Below are 17355 nucleotides of genomic sequence, written 5' to 3'. Positions count from 1 at the left end.
TTTAAATAAAGGTAAACACATCTTTACAGTGTGATGGGCATTGTCTCGAGTGGAAGATGCTGTGTGAAGGCTGTCATAGCCTCTCCAACTCAGCTATACTTCACAGAGATGAAATGTGCAGCATGCTTAGGGCAAGCTAGAGCCAAACCAAATTCTGTGGCTGGGGCTACCTTTGAACTCCAAAGACTTGCTCCCCACACCTGTGGTGAACACAGGCTCTTTCCTGCCAACCCAACAAAGCTACTCACCTTTTCATTTCCAGGGATTCGTCGTTATCCACTTTCTTCTGGATGTTTTTCACTAAAATCTCTCCATGGCGATTCATGAGAGGAAACATCTGAAATGCAAACCAAAGCACGAGGCATTGCAGACACCTTCTGGATCCTGAGGCAGGGTCACCGCTAGGTAACTCAGCATTGCTATATGCTGGCTGTCCCCTCATAATGATCAACACTCTGGTTTGAGGGGGGCATCATTACAGCCAGGGATCAGACATGGTTGGGGATAAAACAGGGTTGCTCTTATCTCTGTAGTTGTTCCACAGAATCATCTGGGTGTGAACTAAAAAGGGGTCCCCACCACAACACACCCAGCTTCCCCTCCAGAAAGCATCACATGGTGCAAAGGCCAATGGAGTGCCGTCCATCAGTGACACAGGAAGATTCTGTAGCTGTCTGCCCTGAAGGGAGAGCATAGGTGAAAAGGATTGAGAAACCCATGTAGTTCATCTCCCGGCTACAGTGTGGAAAGCACCAGCAGTCAAGCACCCACTCTTAGTGCTGGGCAAATAGGGTTTTTTTCTGGTTTGGGGGCAATTCCTAAAAATTGGGAGGAGGGGAAAAAACTGTTTTGGGTCAAACTGAAAAGGTGTTGTTTGTTTGTTTGTTTTAAAAAAATATTTGGCAAACCAAACAGTTGAAAAACATTTCATTTCAGGTTGAACAAAATGTTTCATTTTGACAAAATCAAATTGTTTCATTTAGATTTTCACCATTTGTAAACTTAAAAAAAAATTAAAGGAAGCTTTTAAAGGAAAAGTCATTTCAAACAAAAAAAATCAAAACTTTTCAAAAATGTCAAAACAAAATGGCTAGACTTTTTTGGGATTATTTTTCAAATTATTTTGGATTATTTTATGGTCCCGTACTTCTCTATTGCAAGTAATGGAAATTTCCAGAGGCAGGTATAAAGCAGTATGGAGATAACGAGGTTAGTTCAATCAGGGAGGGTGAGGTGCTCTGCTAGCAGTTGAGGTGTGAACACCAAGGGAGGAGAAACTGCTTCTGTATTGGATAGCCATTCACAGTCTTTGTTTAATCCTGATCTGATCAAATTTGCAAATGAACTGGAGCTCAGCAGTTTCTCTTTGGAGTCTGGTCCTGAAGTTTTTTTGCTGTAAGATGGCTACCTTTACATCTGCTGTTGTGTGGCCAGGGAGATTGAAGTGTTCTTCTACAGGTTTTTGTATATTGCCATTCCTGATATCTGACTTGTGTCCATTTATCCTCTTGCGTAGTGACTGTCCAGTTTGGCCAATATACATAGCAGAGGGACATTGCTGGCACATGATGGCATATATAACATTGGTGGACATGCAGGTGAACCCCTCAGACAGAGACCAACATCTACAAGATCTTCACCAAGCATTCTCAAAACTATGATACCCACACAAGGAAATAAAGAAACAAATCCACAGAGCCAGACGTGTACCCAGAAGCCTCCTGCTACAAGACAGACCCAAAAAAGAAACCAACAGAACTCCACTGGCCATCACCTACAGTCCTCAGCTTAAACCTCTCCAACGCATCATCAGTGATCTACAACCCATCCTGGACAATGATCCCTCACTTTCACAGACCTTGGGAGGCAGGCCAGTCCTCGCCCATAGACAACCCGCCAACCTTAAGCATATTCTCACCAGCAACCACACACCGCACCATAACAACTCTAACTCAGGAACCAACCCATGCAACAAACCTCGATGCCAACTCTGCCCACATATCTACACCAGCAACACTATCACAGGACCTAACCAGATCAGCTACAACATCACCGGCTCATTCACCTGCACGTCCACCAATGTTATATATGCCATCATGTGCCAGCAATGCCCCTCTGCTATGTACGTTGGCCAAACTGGACAGTCACTACGCAAGAGGATAAATGGACACAAATCAGATATCAGGAATGGCAATATACAAAAACCTGTAGAAGAACACTTCAACCTTCCTGGCCACACAATAGCAGATGTAAAGGTAGCCATCTTACAGCAAAAAAACTTCAGGACCAGACTCCAAAGAGAAACTGCTGAGCTCCAGTTCATTTGCAAATTTGACACCATCAGATCAGGATTAAACAAAGACTGTGAATGGCTATCCAACTACAGAAGCAGTTTCTCCTCCCTTGGTGTTCACACTTCAACTGCTAGCAGAGCACCTCACTCTCCCTGATTGAACTAACCTCGTTATCTCCATACTGCTTTATACCTGCCTCTGGAAATTTCCATTACTTGCATCTGAAGAAGTGAGGTTTTTACCCACGAAAGCTTATGCTCCAATACTTCTGTTAGTCTTAAAGGTGCCACAGGACCCTCTGTTGCTTTTTACAGATTCAGACTAACACGGCTACCCCTCTGATACTTCTCTATTGTTTAGCTGCAGGGTCTCTGATTCTTTAATTGTTTCCTTCTGTTCAATAACTAATTTTGCAAGATTTAAATCAACTAAGGTGGTGGGATGTGATTGGTTAAAGAATTGTTTCGTAATGGGTTGTGATTGGTGAAAAATACTGTTTGGTAGTACTTTAGTTCAAAATGATTGGTTATGGTACAGCTAAGCCGGACTCAAGTTTCACTATATAAACTGGGGTCCAAAAGGAAGTTCTCTGGAACCTAACTGCAGGACACGGCCCAAAATCAGAGCTGCCAGATCTCAACACCCTGCCAGTTATATTGTGCAGAAGCTGGAGCCACAGATGATCTGACCCTGACTGGCCAGCAGGAAAAATTCATCTGCCTTATTGGGAGTGATGAGCATATATGCTTAGTGTGTAGGGTGACCAGATGTCCTGATTTTATAGGGACGGTCCTGCTTTTGGGGGCTTTTTCTTATATAGACACCTATTACCTCCCTACCCTCATCCTGATTTTTGACACTTGCTATCTGGTCACCCTATTAGTGTGTGTATTCAGTTTTGGTAACTGTTAATAAATAGAGGTTAAGGATATTACCGTGTTAGGCACTTTCACTGGTAAAAGGCCCCACAAACCTGCAGAAGAATACTCCCTGAGCCTAAGAAGTGGGTAAGGGCGGGGTGAGTATATTAACCCCTTGTGCCCACGGAAAAGTAAAGGTGAGGTGCTCTATAGTGTGCGGGTAACAAGCCGTGGTGATGAGAGTGACAGGAGGGGCTGGCTGACAGAGTATGTACCTATTATCTCAGATGGGCACGAACTTGGGGTGGCTAACCTGTCTTGCCACCCATGGTCCCACGGCCACACTCTATTTTTAGCATGCTACCTGGATCACAGCTGGCAGGAATATGTCTCCTTGAGCTGGGAATCACACCCCCAGCGCTCCGACTGCGGATCTACCCATTGTGCTGCTGTCCTCATTGTGAAGAGGGATCAGCAAGAAGAAATCTCAGGTCAATGGTGGGATCCCCGGCAACAGATTGCCATACCCTAGTATGGCAAATCTTGGAAAGAGAATGTAGCCATTTCATTTCCCCAGAGGTCAGTTCTTTACTCTCAGTAAGGATGAGAGGCCATGATGAGGGGCAGAATGGGGAAAAATCCACCACCCTCATCCTGACTGAAAAAACATCATGTTGTGGAAATGCACATAAGGATGGGTAGGCAGAGGCCCTTTTGGCAAATGAGTATAGTAAGGGGATGAGTGGCACAGCAAGATGATTTTCCAGGTGGCTCTGTATTCAGGCACCAAATCCAAATAGCTTTCAAGCCACTGACCCAAACCGGAACTATTAATGTAATCTGGACTTCACCTCCTTTAGTTTCCCGCTGGTGAACGTTGGAGAGAGCACAGTGCGAATCCTTTTCCACTGCTCATCTGTAGCTATCGTAAGGGCAGACTCCAAATCTCCACTTAGACCAAAGATCTAAAGGGGGAGAATAAAGCAAAAGGTACCTGCTTATACAATGCATTGTGGTAGGATTTCAACCAGCACCTTCACATGGCCGTCCTGATCACGAAACTGACTGTGCCCACAACGCCTTAGCAATGGGACCCCTGCTGCCTGCACCAGGAAACTCTAGGATCAAGCCCATTATGGTACTACTGCAATATGGAAGCAAAGACCTTGCCCTGCCTGGTGGGTGAAGCAATGAATTGTATGCAATGCTACAGTATATTTGAACTGAACCACTCCAAATATCAATCAACCTGGCCTCACAACCCCCTCTGAGGTCAGTATCATTACCTTTGTTTTATAAATGGGGAAACTGAGGCACAGAGATGGGACGTGTGACTTGCCCACAGTCACACAGTGAGTCAATGGCAGAGCCGGGAATAGGACGCAGGTGTCCTGTCTCCCAGGCCTAGGGTTACCATTCGTCCGGATTTCCCCGGACATGTCCGGCTTTTTAAGCTAAAAATAGCGTCGGGGGGAATTTGTAAATGTCCGGACTCCCCCCCCCATGCCGAGCGCGCGCGGCTAACAGGGCAGCCGGCCGGATGGTGCCACTTACATGGGGCTCCGACAGCCAGACAGAGCCCCTCCTCCCCCCTGCAGCAGAAATCACTCCCTCCCTCCCTCCCTGCATTCGCAGATCGGCTCCGGCAGTCTGGAGCTCCTCCCCCGCTCCTCCTCCCCTGCTGCCCAGCGTGCCAACGAGCGGCTCAGGCAGTTCCTGAGCAAGTTCACCGAGACATTAGGTGAAGAAAGGCCAACGACAAGGGGGCCAGGGGGTCGGAGAAGGGGCAGGGAGGTTCTGGAGGGGGCAGTCAAGAAATGGGGGGGGGTCGGGAATTCGGGGGGGGGGGGCTTTCTGGGGGGGGTGGATAAGGTTTTGGGCAGTCAGGGTACAGGTAGGGGGTAGGGTCCTGGGGGGCAGTTGGGGGGGGTCTTAGGAGGGGGCAGTTAGGGGACAAGGAACAGGGAGGCTTAGGTAGGGGGTGGGGTTCTGGAGGGCAGTTAGGAGCAGGGGTCCCAGGAGGGGGCAGTCAGGGGACAAGGAGCGGGGGGGGGTGTTTGGGAGTTTGGGGGGGGGCTGTCAGGGGGCAGGAGTGGGGAGAGGGATTGGAGCAGTCAGGGGACAGGGAGCAGAGGGGTTTAGATGGGTCGGGAGTTTTGGGGGGGGCTGTCAGGGGTGGAGAGTGGTTGGATGGGGCGTGGGAGTCCCAGGGGTCTGTCTGGGGGTGGGGGTGTGGATAAGGGTTGGGGCAGTCAGGGTACAGGTAGGGGGTAGATTCCTAGGGGGCCAGTTAGGATGGGGGGAGGGTATCAGGAGGGGGCAGTCAGGGGATAAAAGGCAGGGAGGCTTAGGTAGGGGGTGGAGTCCTGGGGGGCAGTTAGGGGCAGGGGTCCCAGGAGGGGGCAGTCAGGGGACAAGGAGTAGGGGGAGGGTTGGGGGTTCTGAGGGGGGGAAGTGGGAGGCGCAGGGGTGGGGCTAGGGCAGGATGGGGCAGGGCTAGGGCAGGACAGGGGCGGGGCTCCTCCCGTCCTCTTTTTTGCTTGCTGGATTATGGTAACCCTACCCAGGCCTGTCCTGGGAGCAGCCCGTGTTACTGAAAGTTTGCATTGCTCTGAGAAACCCTGCCTTCCCACCACACACATGCTGCATCAGGTCGGCATAGGAAAGCCCTATACTGGGTACCTACCCGGCGATTGGTAAAGAGGGTATAGCACTCTTTCACCAGGATGGTTTTGATGATTACAGGGTCCAGAATAGCCAGGACTGGCTGCCTGCCATCAAAAAATCTAGGCCAAAGAGAAACTCTGAATCAGTCCTATGTTTGTATCAGATAGAGCAGCAGTGTCTTGGTTTAGTCATGAATAAATAATCACCCATACTAATTTACAGTGCCAATACCAACGGGCCTCAATTCTCCGCATCCCGTCCCCTGCAAACTCCCCTAAAACCCGTCAAAAGGGATACGATTCTGAAATTGTTTTATGACTCGGTAAATAGAAGCAATAGGGGTGGAAGAATAGTTCCAAGCGTTGATATCTAGCATTTCTAGCAAATATCTGCACTGCTGACAACAGCATTGCCAAAGTGGGGTGTGTTTGGGCAGGGGGATGCTGATTATCACTGTATTGATTCACTGTGTTTGTGCTGTCTGATCTCTCTCTGTTTCCCCCATTGGTTAATACATCCGCCCAGATTAGCCCAAATGGAAGAAAAATGGATTTCTCTGCACAGCTTCTCAGAAAAGCAGAGGGGGAAAAAACCCCAAACATCTGCTGCGTCTGATTTTTTAACCAAAGTATGTAGAAAAACATTAAAATCCAAGGCTTGGGCCCAGGGGTGGGTGAGCCGGGGGTGCAGGTGCGTGTCTCAGATTTCACAAATCTCAAGCACTTTATCTTTTAAAAATGTTTTGAGCTCATGAAACGTTTCAGAGTTTTGTGCAACAATTTCCCTCTGAGAGGATCCTAAGGGAAATGTGATGAGAGAGCCCCCTGCGTTTCTGGCCACACTGTGAAAGAGGCAATCAGGACTAAAGGTAGCTCATGCCCTGATTGTAGGAGGAGCTGATAAACAAGATAAAAACCTGCAGCAGCAGCCGGCCAGACAGAATGGCAACTTCAAAGGCTCCAGGCTCATTTTGGGATCCAGAAACCATGATTTCTGCGTGGGTTGTAAAGCTGGGGAAAGACGGTCTCCCTTCCTTGGCTGGGAAGGCTTACTCGGAGCACAGGGGTAAGGTCTGGACCGCACTGAGCGGAGGTGCCATTCTCTCAGGGTTAGGTGAAAGGGGAAGCACTCCACAGACAGAAATGGCGTCTCTGACAGTGCTGTGGCTGAGGAACAAGGGAGAGCACAGAGAGAGGCAGTTTGTGCCTCCCTGGGACACCCAGCACAGGTTACAGGAGCCCTGAGGGCCACTCAAATTTGTGTCTTACTACAATGACCCCTATGGGGGTTGGCAGGGGAGTTGAATCTTCCAGGAGCAGGCCGGTCCCAGCCATGCCTCCTCCAACCCTTGCTATGCCTGCCCCTATATCCCAGAATGCCCCTGTGATTGTAGGGGGGCAGCTCTGCCTAGCTGTCAGAGCCACATATAGGGGCTCCCTGTGCTGGAGGTATTCCTGGGGGGCCTCATGCCTACCCTACAAGCTTTTAGCTCCAGGCTAGCTGGCACAAGGGGCTGTAGGGCCGTGTCAAATCTGGCCCAGAGGGGGTAGGATTGGGCTATTTACTAAGCTGCTGTGCAAACAAAAGATCAGAGCACTATCTGCCATCATCCCAACACTGATCTGAGCGTTACAACCCCAACTGGAAACAAAGGGCAAGAGAAGAGGGTGAAGGGGTGAAAGGGTTAAAGGGTAGTTGGGCACATTCACTCCACCTGGGTAATAATCCAATCCTAGCTTGTCGGCCAGAGGGTCGACACCTGGGCCTTATAAACAGGCTGCGAGAGTTCAGGCAAGCAGGCTCTGGCAAAGGGCACTATTAGGCTACCTCTACACAGCAAAGAAAAACCTGCGGCTGACCAGGGCTGGCTCTGTGACCCTCCCACACTGCAGGGTCCTAGAGTCTGGGCTCCAGCCCGAGCCTGGACGTCTACACAGCAATGAAACAGCCCCGAGTGGCCTGGCCCGGGTTTTGCTTTGCTGTGTAGCTAGTGTAGTTAGTGGCTAGAGGCCTCAGGGAGACTAAGGTTGGGTGGGACAGAGCTGGAGAAAGGCAGTGGAGCCCCAGGGAAGGGTTGAGCACAGTTCCCAGAGGACAGGCTGACTCTGGGACTTTGGACTGCACTTGGATATTTATTATTATTAGGACTAGTCACTTCTCAGCTGGAGGGGCTGAATGGTGCCCAAAGACAGACAGCCTGCCAGGGGTGCTAAAGATGAAAACCCCTGCATCATTGCACCCTGACACAAGGGGGCAGTCTCGAGATGAGCACACCCCATTACAAAGAGCCTTTGAGGACAAAGCGGAAGATCTCAGCGTGCTCCAGTAGCCTCAGTCATATTTTCAGCACAGAAGAACTGAGACTGGTGAACCTGAGTTTCCCCTGTGATCTAGCCTACCGCAGCAGGAATTAAAATGCCAAGATAGAGCATTATGTGGAGAAAAAGAGGTTGCAATGACCAATGGCCCTTTGAAAGGATGTAATCGTTATGTTTTGGGGCTCCTCAGATCTCACCATGAATTAGGGATTTTGTTCAGTGGAAAACTCACCCCCAAATTTTACCATATTTCTGGAAACACTTCTTGTCGAAATCCAGAATTCCCTGCCAGAGAGAGACAGAGGTTAGATGTCTGCAGGTAAACAGTGAGCAAAGGAGGGCCGCAGCTTGGGTTTCTCCGTAGCAAACCAGAAATAAATGGCAGAGATGGGTCAGGTGGGCAGAAGAGAAAGGTGGGCTGCCCTGAGGTGCAGATAGGTCTTAACTGCCAAAAAGGGTGTGTTCTTAACTTGAGTTAGCTAACACACCTTTTTTTCTGCAGGGAAGACAACCCCTTAGTATGAATCCAACCACCTGGCCTAAAGGCACCACTAACGGTGACCATCTTTGTTGGATGGAAATAAGGGAAACCATATGAAAAAAGAGTCAATGCTTTATTTTAAGGGGCATTTTAGGGACAAGCCATTTCCCGTGGCATACCGTGTATCTTTCTCCCAAGTAAACATCTCTCCTGCCCTCAGGTGTAAAGTGTAATTATCAAAAGCGTCAATGTAACAACATTTGGAATGACGTGGGCAGTGAGGTGGGCTGGCTGTTCCGAGTACAATCCCACTCCAGACCTTGGAGGTCTTGAGTGGGATTGTACTCGGAACAACGCCACCTCCCAGAACAATGGTAGCTACATTGACTGAAGCATTCTTTCCTGGACACAGCTGCATCTACACGGGTGGTTAGGCTGGTGTAACTACACCTCTACCCCGATATAACGCTGTCCTCGGGAGCCAAAAAATCTTACCACGTTATAGGTGAAACTGCGTGATATCGAACTTGCTTTGATCCGCTGGAGTGTGTAGCCCCGCCGCCGTCCCCTCCGGAGCGCTGTTTTACAGTGTTATATCCGAATTCGTGTTATATCGGGTCGCATTATATCGGGGTAGAGGTGTATGTCAGTCGGGGTGTGGATTTTTCACACCCCGACTGGTGTAGCTATGTCAACCTAACTATTAATATAGACCAGGGTTTAACAATGGTGAATTAGGAACCACAATACAGACTTGACATCAATTCCCCTCTCCTAAAGTTCTGAAGCCAAGTTGCTCCCATGGTTGGGATACAATTCTCTCTAAGGGCACATCTACACGGGAACACTCAGGAAAGATAAATTAACTTACCCTAAAGTAACCTAAAGGGGTGACTTTAAAGGGGTGACTTTAAAGTGCGTTATTTAAAACACATTAAACCCCTCTGTCGATGTTTTTCATTCAGAGTAAAGTGGCCTTTAAGGAACTTCAGATTCATGCCTTGAGTTAATTCAGCTTAACTTTCCTGAATGTCCCCATGAAGATATGCCCTGAGTCTCCTATAGACACCAGGTTTAGACCCCCTATTAAACCTTTGTACAGGAGCAAGGCAGAGACAACCCCCCTCCCTACGACCACAGGTTAGTTAAGAGCCATTATCCTCCGAATGGGCAGATAGCACAAACTCCCACCACTCACATTCCGGTATTCGTGGAATGTTCCGATGAAAGGCAGAGGCCTTGGCCCAGGAATGCCCAGCTTCTTAAAGAATCTGTATGGCCAAATCCCATAACTGCAGAGCAAACAGAGAGCAAATACATGAGCGACAGGTCATTTATACGTGAATGGCCTCTGTGCTGACGGTTTCAACAGCTGTCACCATCACTTAGGTACTGCTGAACTAATGGAGAGAGACCGCACGTACAAAGGCTTTGTCTAGTTGTCTCTCTCTTTCTCTGCCTAATGGGAAGGGGATAAGCGTGTTGCAGGCACATTTACCTTCTTGTGCCATTCTCCATATGGCAAAATCCTCTCCACCCAACTAAAGCCCAGATAGTCATACTCCATGCAGGTGGCATGAGGGGAGAGGAAATCCACCCCCACCCAGTGCTAGGGTGAGGGACAGCTGCTGTTCCTGTCTATGGGCTGGAAAGTAGCCGCATTCCACAGCCCTTCAGTGCTAGTCATGCAGGATACAGTAGCCACGGGATCAGCGTAAAGCAGCCCATGCATGGCTTTCTGACTGGTACTCTAAGGGGCTTTTACCCTGGCTATCAGCTGTTCACAGATCAGCTTGCAGCCCCTACGTGCTTACCCTATGCAAGAGTTGAACCGCGTGGAGAGCCTTGCACCAGCTCTCTGTGTCACAGACGACTGTCACCTGCAGTGCTCCGCAAGGAGTCAGCTTCCAGGTGGTCCCAATAGTCTGCCTTAGCTTCCTTGCCACGTTACTCCACACGGCCTCCTACATGTAGCAGCGCGGGTGTTTCAAACGGAGGTCAGAAGGCTCCGACAAAGCAGCATAAAGTCACTGCCCAAAGCGTAGCAGTTTCAGCAGGGACTCTGCAGTTTGGAGCTGATACCCTTGTCCTTTTTATTTTTATAAGGGCACAAAGTGTGTTCCATTGCCAATGTGTAAAGGATGCAGTATTGGAATCCCCAGCAGGTACGGAGGATTTGGAAACCTGGTGCTGGGATGTGACACTTTCCTGCTGGATAAGGGTGAGATAGAAAGCTCCCAGACGTACCGTGCTGATGGACACGAGACCCTGGAGAGTGGATGTGCCCATCTCTGTTCCCTGGGCTTTTGCTGCCTTAGCTCAGTGAAGCAGCATGAAAAACCTGAATGGGGCATTGCTTCATTTGCAAGAAACATTTAGATTTTATTTCAATACAGTATAACAGGTGGTTGTTGCTGTTTTGGAAACACCATCTTTCCCTCCCCTAACAGAGCCAGGAGAGAAGCCAGAGGAGCTCCAGGCCTCAGTCCTGGAGGGGAGGCCAGCACTTACAAACATGGCTGTAAGGTTAGCCACCCAAATCTTCCCCTTTCCTGGGGGAACTACTTTAGGCACCTAAGGGTATAAAAAATTTTATTAAGATGATGTTAAAAAAAATAGTGAACAGAGTTTGAGCATAGAAGTTTCTGATTATCAGGGAATAACATACAGATTATAGAGGGTGAAAAGTTTGGTTTAAGATAAAGTGGCATGAGGAATACATAATCTGCAATATCCCCAATTGGGGGTAAAATGTTGATGGGTCAAAGTACAGAGATTGAGATATGAGGGTATGAAGTTCATAAAGTGGCTATGTTCAGGTGTGGATTATAATGAGTGGATATGATGATGAGGATGGATTGACCCTCATTTGGTGAGATTTAATGTTTAGGGAGTTTTTGGTTCCAGTTCATATGATCCAACAGAGAAGGTCACTTGGTCCCTTTCTCGTAGTGGGAGAACGATGTCACTCTGGCTCACGCCTCCTGGTACTGTCGGTGGCTGGTGATGTGCTCGATGTAGATGTCCCTGGACCATTGGATGGCGTCTGAGACCATGAGGCGCCGCATGAGACGTGCATAGCGTCAACCGATCCCACAAGTCTGCAGCACACGCTTGTTGCAGGGGTCCCAGGCGCCCAGGGCTCTGACAATCAGGGCGTCCATCTGCACCTCGTAGCCCTTCGCTCTCAGGGTGTCAGCCAGGGAGGCGTACTTTTCCAGCTTACGAGCTCGGGCTTCGCAAAATGCCGGAGTCCTGTTCTCAAAGGAGACCGTGACGGCGACGAGGATGATCTTTTTCTGGGCCTCATCGATGACGACCACGTCAGGTCGTAGCTGGCTGTCAGTATTGGCGATGGTGCAGTTCACGGAGATCTCCCCCAGGCGTGGCGCGATGGCTTTCACCAGGCGGTTCTGGATGGCGTTGTGGCGCAGCTGCCAGGCTCTGGAGTGGGGTTTGCAGCTGCACAGGACGTGGGGCAGGGTCTCATTGGGATAGCCGCACTTCCTGCAATGCTTGTCTCGGTTCCCGTGGTGGACGGCTCCATTGAGCGGGATGCAGTTGAGCCGGGCATGGTGGATGAACCGCAAGTTGGTGAAACAGGTGAAGCCACCCCCGGCGAGGAAGTGGTTGCTGGCGTCCCACTTGCTGGTCAACTCAAAGGCTGTACCCTGGTCCGGTTTACGCTTCAGGGTTTCCACGTACAGCGAGCGGATGGCGGCCTTCAGAGTCCTCTCCAGCAAGCCCCTGGCCGTCGGGGTAACGATGGTGTTGTCGTCGGACCTGATCTGCGGCACCTGGATTCCCAGCTCCTGGCGCTCCTCGCACCACTCCCAGCGGCAGCCAATGCACTTCCCCAGGCGACGCATGGCGTTGGAAGTGCGGGACCACAGTGAAGCGATGTCGTGCCCGTCTCATCCGAATTCCCCATCCAGGGAGCCGCTCAGGAAGGTGGCGATGTCTTGGTTCGAGGGGGCTCTGCTGATCCACTTCTCTGTTGCATCACGCAGAGCGTTCGCCGCAATGTTCCTCACCGTGGCGTCGGGACATGTCAGCAGGCGGAAGGCGTGGGTGATAACCGCGACGTCGCACAGGTCACCCATGCGGGGGACGTTGGCGCCGCCGTGCCTGTGGGCGATGTAGACCATCTCGTTGCTGGCTCTCTGGGGAAGGAACAGCCACTTCTTCACCAGCTTCTGGATGATCTTGTCTGCCTTGTTGAGGGGCACCTTCGCCATGGCAGATCCCCTTAGGGTGAACGAGATGCGTGGGATCAGGAAGGTGTTCAAGGCGTTTATCTTCTGCCACGGTGCCAGCAGGGAGGCATCAATCTTGGCGGCGTCCTGCAAGATCTCCTGGATGGTGTCCTCGGGTGTCTGCCGGACACGGAATCCTGTTGGCATGCCCAGGTGCTGGTATGCCTGCCCCTCTGCCAGGGGGATGACGGGCTCACCCTGGATCTGGAACCCCGTTGTCTGCACCGAGTCCCTTTTGCTGCCGTCAATGTGCAGAGTTGCGCACTTCTTTGCATTGAAGCGGAACCCCATCCAGTCAGTAGCTCGGCTGGTGGCATCTAGCATACCTTGGAGGCTCTCTGGGTCGTCCGCAGTCAGGACTAGATCGTCCGCGTAGGCCAGAATGCTGAGTTTCTTGCTGTGCAGGTCAAAGCCGGTTGGGCCTCTGGAGATGGCTCGGATGAGCGGTTCCATGGCCAGGTTGAAGATGATGGGGCTAAGGGGGCATCCTTGTTTCACGCCGCGGCAGATGGGGATGGCGTCCGTCTCTCTGTCCGTGGCGCGGATGGTGGTGGTGCAGTCCTTGTAGAGGTCCCGGAGGATCTGGATGAAGGTTTCTGGCATCCCGAACTCTCTCAGGATGGCAAAGATGTGATGGTGGAGTATGGACCCAAAGGCGTTGGTCAGGTCAAGCCATGCTACTGCGCACTGCCTCTTGGACTTCCTGACCTCCTGCATGGCCGTCTGAAGGAGGAAGTTGTGCTCGTAGCATCCCTCGCAGGACATGAAACCCTTCTGCACTGAGCTGACGGCGCCCCCGCACACTGACCAGTCTGTGACCCTTGCCGCGAGGCAGCTGGCATACATCTTGTAGATGGTGGAGCAGAGGGAGATGGGCCTCCAGTTGCCGGGGTCGTCTCGTTTGCCTTTTTTGTGGATGAGCACGGTCATGGACTTTTTCCAGGAGCGGGGAACGTGATGGAACTGCTTGCATTTGTTGAAGATGGCAGCGAGCACCAAGCAGCCGGGGTCTCGCTTCTTCAGCAGGGGGTAGCGGATGCCATCTTTTCCAGGGGCGGTGCTTTTGGTCCTCGACAGCCTCGCCTGCACCTCCTGTAGGGAAAAATCTCGTTCCAAGTCCTCTGTGAGGTCGATCCGGGGTAGTGGGGAAAGGCACTCTGGGCGTTGCAAGTTGGTCTGGGCCTTGTGATCAAACACATCCTTGTAGTAGGAGTAGAGCCTCTCGGGCTGGATGGCACAGTAGGAGGAGATCCCGTTGAGGATCTCCCTCATGGCTTTCGTCCGGTTCATCCTGTATAGTTTCTGAATACAGGATGCAGCTGCCGGATCATAGCGGCGGCCGACGTCCCCTCTCCTGCCTTCTCTGGCGGTGTTACGGCTCGGCGCAGGGCATCTGTGAGTGGCCCGTGCGGCTTCCTGGGGTTCCCTCCTTCTGGCCGTAATTTCCGCAGACAGTTCTGCAGTCAGTCTGTCCATCAGGGTGTCGAAGTTCTCAAAGTCCTCAGCCTTTGCCAGCTCCTCCATCCAGGCGGATTGCCACGGCGTGGCGACCCTCGCTCGTGACCGTCGCTCCTCCTGCTGCGTTGTCTCTGCAGGTTCAGGTGCTGGGATCTACACTGCAATTAAAAATCCACAGCTGGCCAGTGCCAGCTGACTCAGGCTAAGGGGCTGTTGAACTGTGGTGTAGACATTTGGGCCCAGGCTGCAGCACAAGCTCTGGGACCCTCTCACCTTGCAGGATCCTAGAGCCTGGGCTCCAGCCCATGTCGGAACATCTACACCGCAATTAAACAGTCCCTTAGCCCAAGCCAGCTGGCACAGGGCAGCCGCGAGTGTCTAACACCAGTGTAGACATAGCCTTACCCTGAGCACTTTGGCCTGTGTGTCTTGACCGAAGTCCCAGAGGGAGTCAGTATCCAAGCTGGGATTGGTCCCTTGCCATCAGACCTCCCTGCCTCTCATATTTTTGGACTGCCCCCCTTTGCAATTAGAGGTCATGCTGCCTGCTGAACTATGGCTAACAGGGAGCTTGCAAGCCACTAGTGCAGTAGGTACATTTCTAGGGTCTGGTCTACACCTACAACATAGGTCAACCTAGCTATGTCGCTCAGGGGTGTGAAAAAGTCACACACACACATACACACCCCGAGAGACATAGTTACGCCAACCTAAGCCCCAAGGTAGACTGAGGAAAAAATTCTTCAGACATAGTTACGCCAACCTAAGCCCCAAAGTAGACTGAGGAAAAAATTCTTCAGCTACCACCTTTCGAACGGGTGGATTCACTGAATTGATGGAAAAGCCCCTTCTGTTGCTGTCGCAAGTGTCTGCACTGCAGCGGCGCCATTGGAGTGCAGACCGACCTTAAGGGTCCCGGTGGAAAGAGTGGGCCCTGGTCTACACGGGGCGGGAGGTCGATCTAAGTTATGCAACTTCAGCTACGTGAATAACGTAGCTGAAGTCGACGTACTTAGATCTACTCACCGCGGTGTCTTCACTGCGGTGAGTCGACTGCTGCCGCTTCCCCGTCGACACCGCCTGCGCCTCTCACAGCGGTGGAGTACAGGAGTTGACGGGAGAGCGCTCGGGGGTCGATTTATCACGTCTAGACTAGATGCGATAAATCAATCCCCACTGGATCGATCGCTGCCCGCCCATCCGGTGGGTAGTGTAGACCTATCCTGAGAGACGTTATCTTTTTCTAAACCGAAAATCAGGTTCTGTCTTTATATTTATAAGCCAACCCAAACTGGGGAGTTGAAGGCGGGAGGTGCTGTGCCCACAGGAGTGCGGGACCAAATAGACCAGCTCTGCTTCACAGTAAACAAGATGCAAGCCAGAGCGTCTTCTGCCGAGTTTCTTTGGCAAAAGGCGTTCGCCCTCCTCTGTGTATTATCCTCTTCCCCTGTTTCTCTTTTCTCCACCCGTAAGGAGTTCTCTGAAGTCCAGTGAAGGCCATGCCCTTCCCTGTTAGGAAGGCCAGTCCCTCTTCTCTAGCTGAATGTCCATTATTTTCCTGGTCTGCTTCTCCCCTAAATGCTCCCAAAGGCCTTGCAAGTACTGGTCAAACACCACGGAAGATCCCCTGTCCCATCGCCTGTTAGAGGCAGGGTTCTACTTACAGCATTGAGAGGCTCACGAAGGCAATGAGTAAAATCCAGGTTTCTAGGGATAAACTCGGAAGGAAATTCATCTTGACTCCCTGCCTGCTCCAAGCAAACAACTCTCAGTTCCAAAGAGGCTTCTCTGCTATTTAAAGTTTTTCAGCCCTCCAGCCGAGTACGGCAGTTTTTCTGCAAGGGATGTTCCTGGTCACGTGACTTAGTAGGCTGTTATTTACTCTCATTGCACGATATTTAACCCTCAAATGGGCTTCTCCCTGGAGTGCCTGTGAAAACTGTCTCTGCTTTCTGTTTGCATCACTTCCCTCAGCATCCTCTGAGCTCTGAGGTGCCTTAGCAAAGCCTATTGGCTTTTAGCCAACCTACCCGTCAGATCCCTCATGCTGCCTCCCCTTTTTCCTAAGCTTAGGGTGATCAGATGTCCTGTTTTTATAGGGACAGTCCCATTTTGGGGACTTTTTCTTATATAGGTGCCTATTACCCCCCATCCCCTGTCCCATTTTTTCACAGTTGCTATCTGGTCACCCTATCTAAGCTAGAGAGGTGCCCTGTGCTGCAGTCTTGAAATACAGCCCACGGCCACCTCATTGCTCTGACTACAGGGGGAGGGCTAAACCAGTCAGCAACAGTGAACTCACCCAAAAGGTCATTTCTGTTCATCTACCCCCGCTGATAGGAACACCGAGGTGAGTGGGGAGGGGACTTGGGGGTTCCAAGCACTCTGAACTCACCTGCGATATAGAACAGTGCTGGGCATCAACTTTTGAAGGGGTGCTACCTGGAGACAAAAAGCTACTTCTCTGACATGCTGCCTGGAATGGGGTCAGAGGAGAACAGGACGAGAGGATGTGCGATACGGAAACTCCCCAAATGGCACCAAGCCAAAGCGTTCCAGGCTAGATGGGTGAAGCAGACCATTTTTCTCCCTGTGACATACACACTCTCTTTTCTTGTCTTATTTTGCTACAACCCTGTGTCTTTAACCCTGTGGTGCCCAATGTATTTACCTTTGTGGGCTGCATACGCAGCTGTGTATGTGTTACGTGGGCTGCATCCACACAATATATATATATTACCTGTACGGCCCTGAGGATGTCACATGGGCCGCAGCTGTGTGCTGACTGGGCCGCAGGTTTAGAACCACTGCTTTAGACCAGGGGGTCTCAAACTGGGGGTCGGGACCCCTCAGGGGGTCACAAGGTTTTTACATGGGATGTTGCGAGCTGTCAGCCTCCACCCCAAACTCCGCTTTGCCTCCAGCATTTATAATGGCGTTAAATATATTTAAAAGTATTTTTAATTTGTAAGGGGGGATCGCACTCAGAGGTTTGTTATGTGAAAGGGGTCACCAGTACAA

General features: G+C 51.0%; 1 protein-coding gene across 1 annotated transcript in view; it reads right to left on the bottom strand.

Moving 5' to 3' along the window:
* The window catches only part of LOC128844289 (cytochrome P450 3A24-like), a 29147-nt gene extending 12955 nt beyond the window's left edge, over window positions 1-16192 (bottom strand). The window contains exons 1-6 of the mRNA XM_054041877.1: window positions 15999-16192; window positions 9819-9912; window positions 8372-8424; window positions 5841-5940; window positions 4006-4119; window positions 249-337 (exon numbers count right to left, since the gene is read on the bottom strand). Coding sequence (XP_053897852.1) covers window positions 249-337; window positions 4006-4119; window positions 5841-5940; window positions 8372-8424; window positions 9819-9912; window positions 15999-16069 — 521 coding nt within the window. The 5' untranslated portion in view covers window positions 16070-16192. The remainder of the gene's footprint in view (window positions 1-248; window positions 338-4005; window positions 4120-5840; window positions 5941-8371; window positions 8425-9818; window positions 9913-15998) is intronic.
* Window positions 16193-17355: the final 1163 nt, after the last annotated feature.

The sequence above is a fragment of the Malaclemys terrapin genome, chromosome 10 (genome assembly GCF_027887155.1).
Source record: "Malaclemys terrapin pileata isolate rMalTer1 chromosome 10, rMalTer1.hap1, whole genome shotgun sequence".
NCBI lineage: Eukaryota > Metazoa > Chordata > Testudines > Emydidae > Malaclemys > Malaclemys terrapin.
Note: the sequence above shows the minus strand (reverse complement) of the source record. Positions and strands in the feature narration are given on the sequence as shown.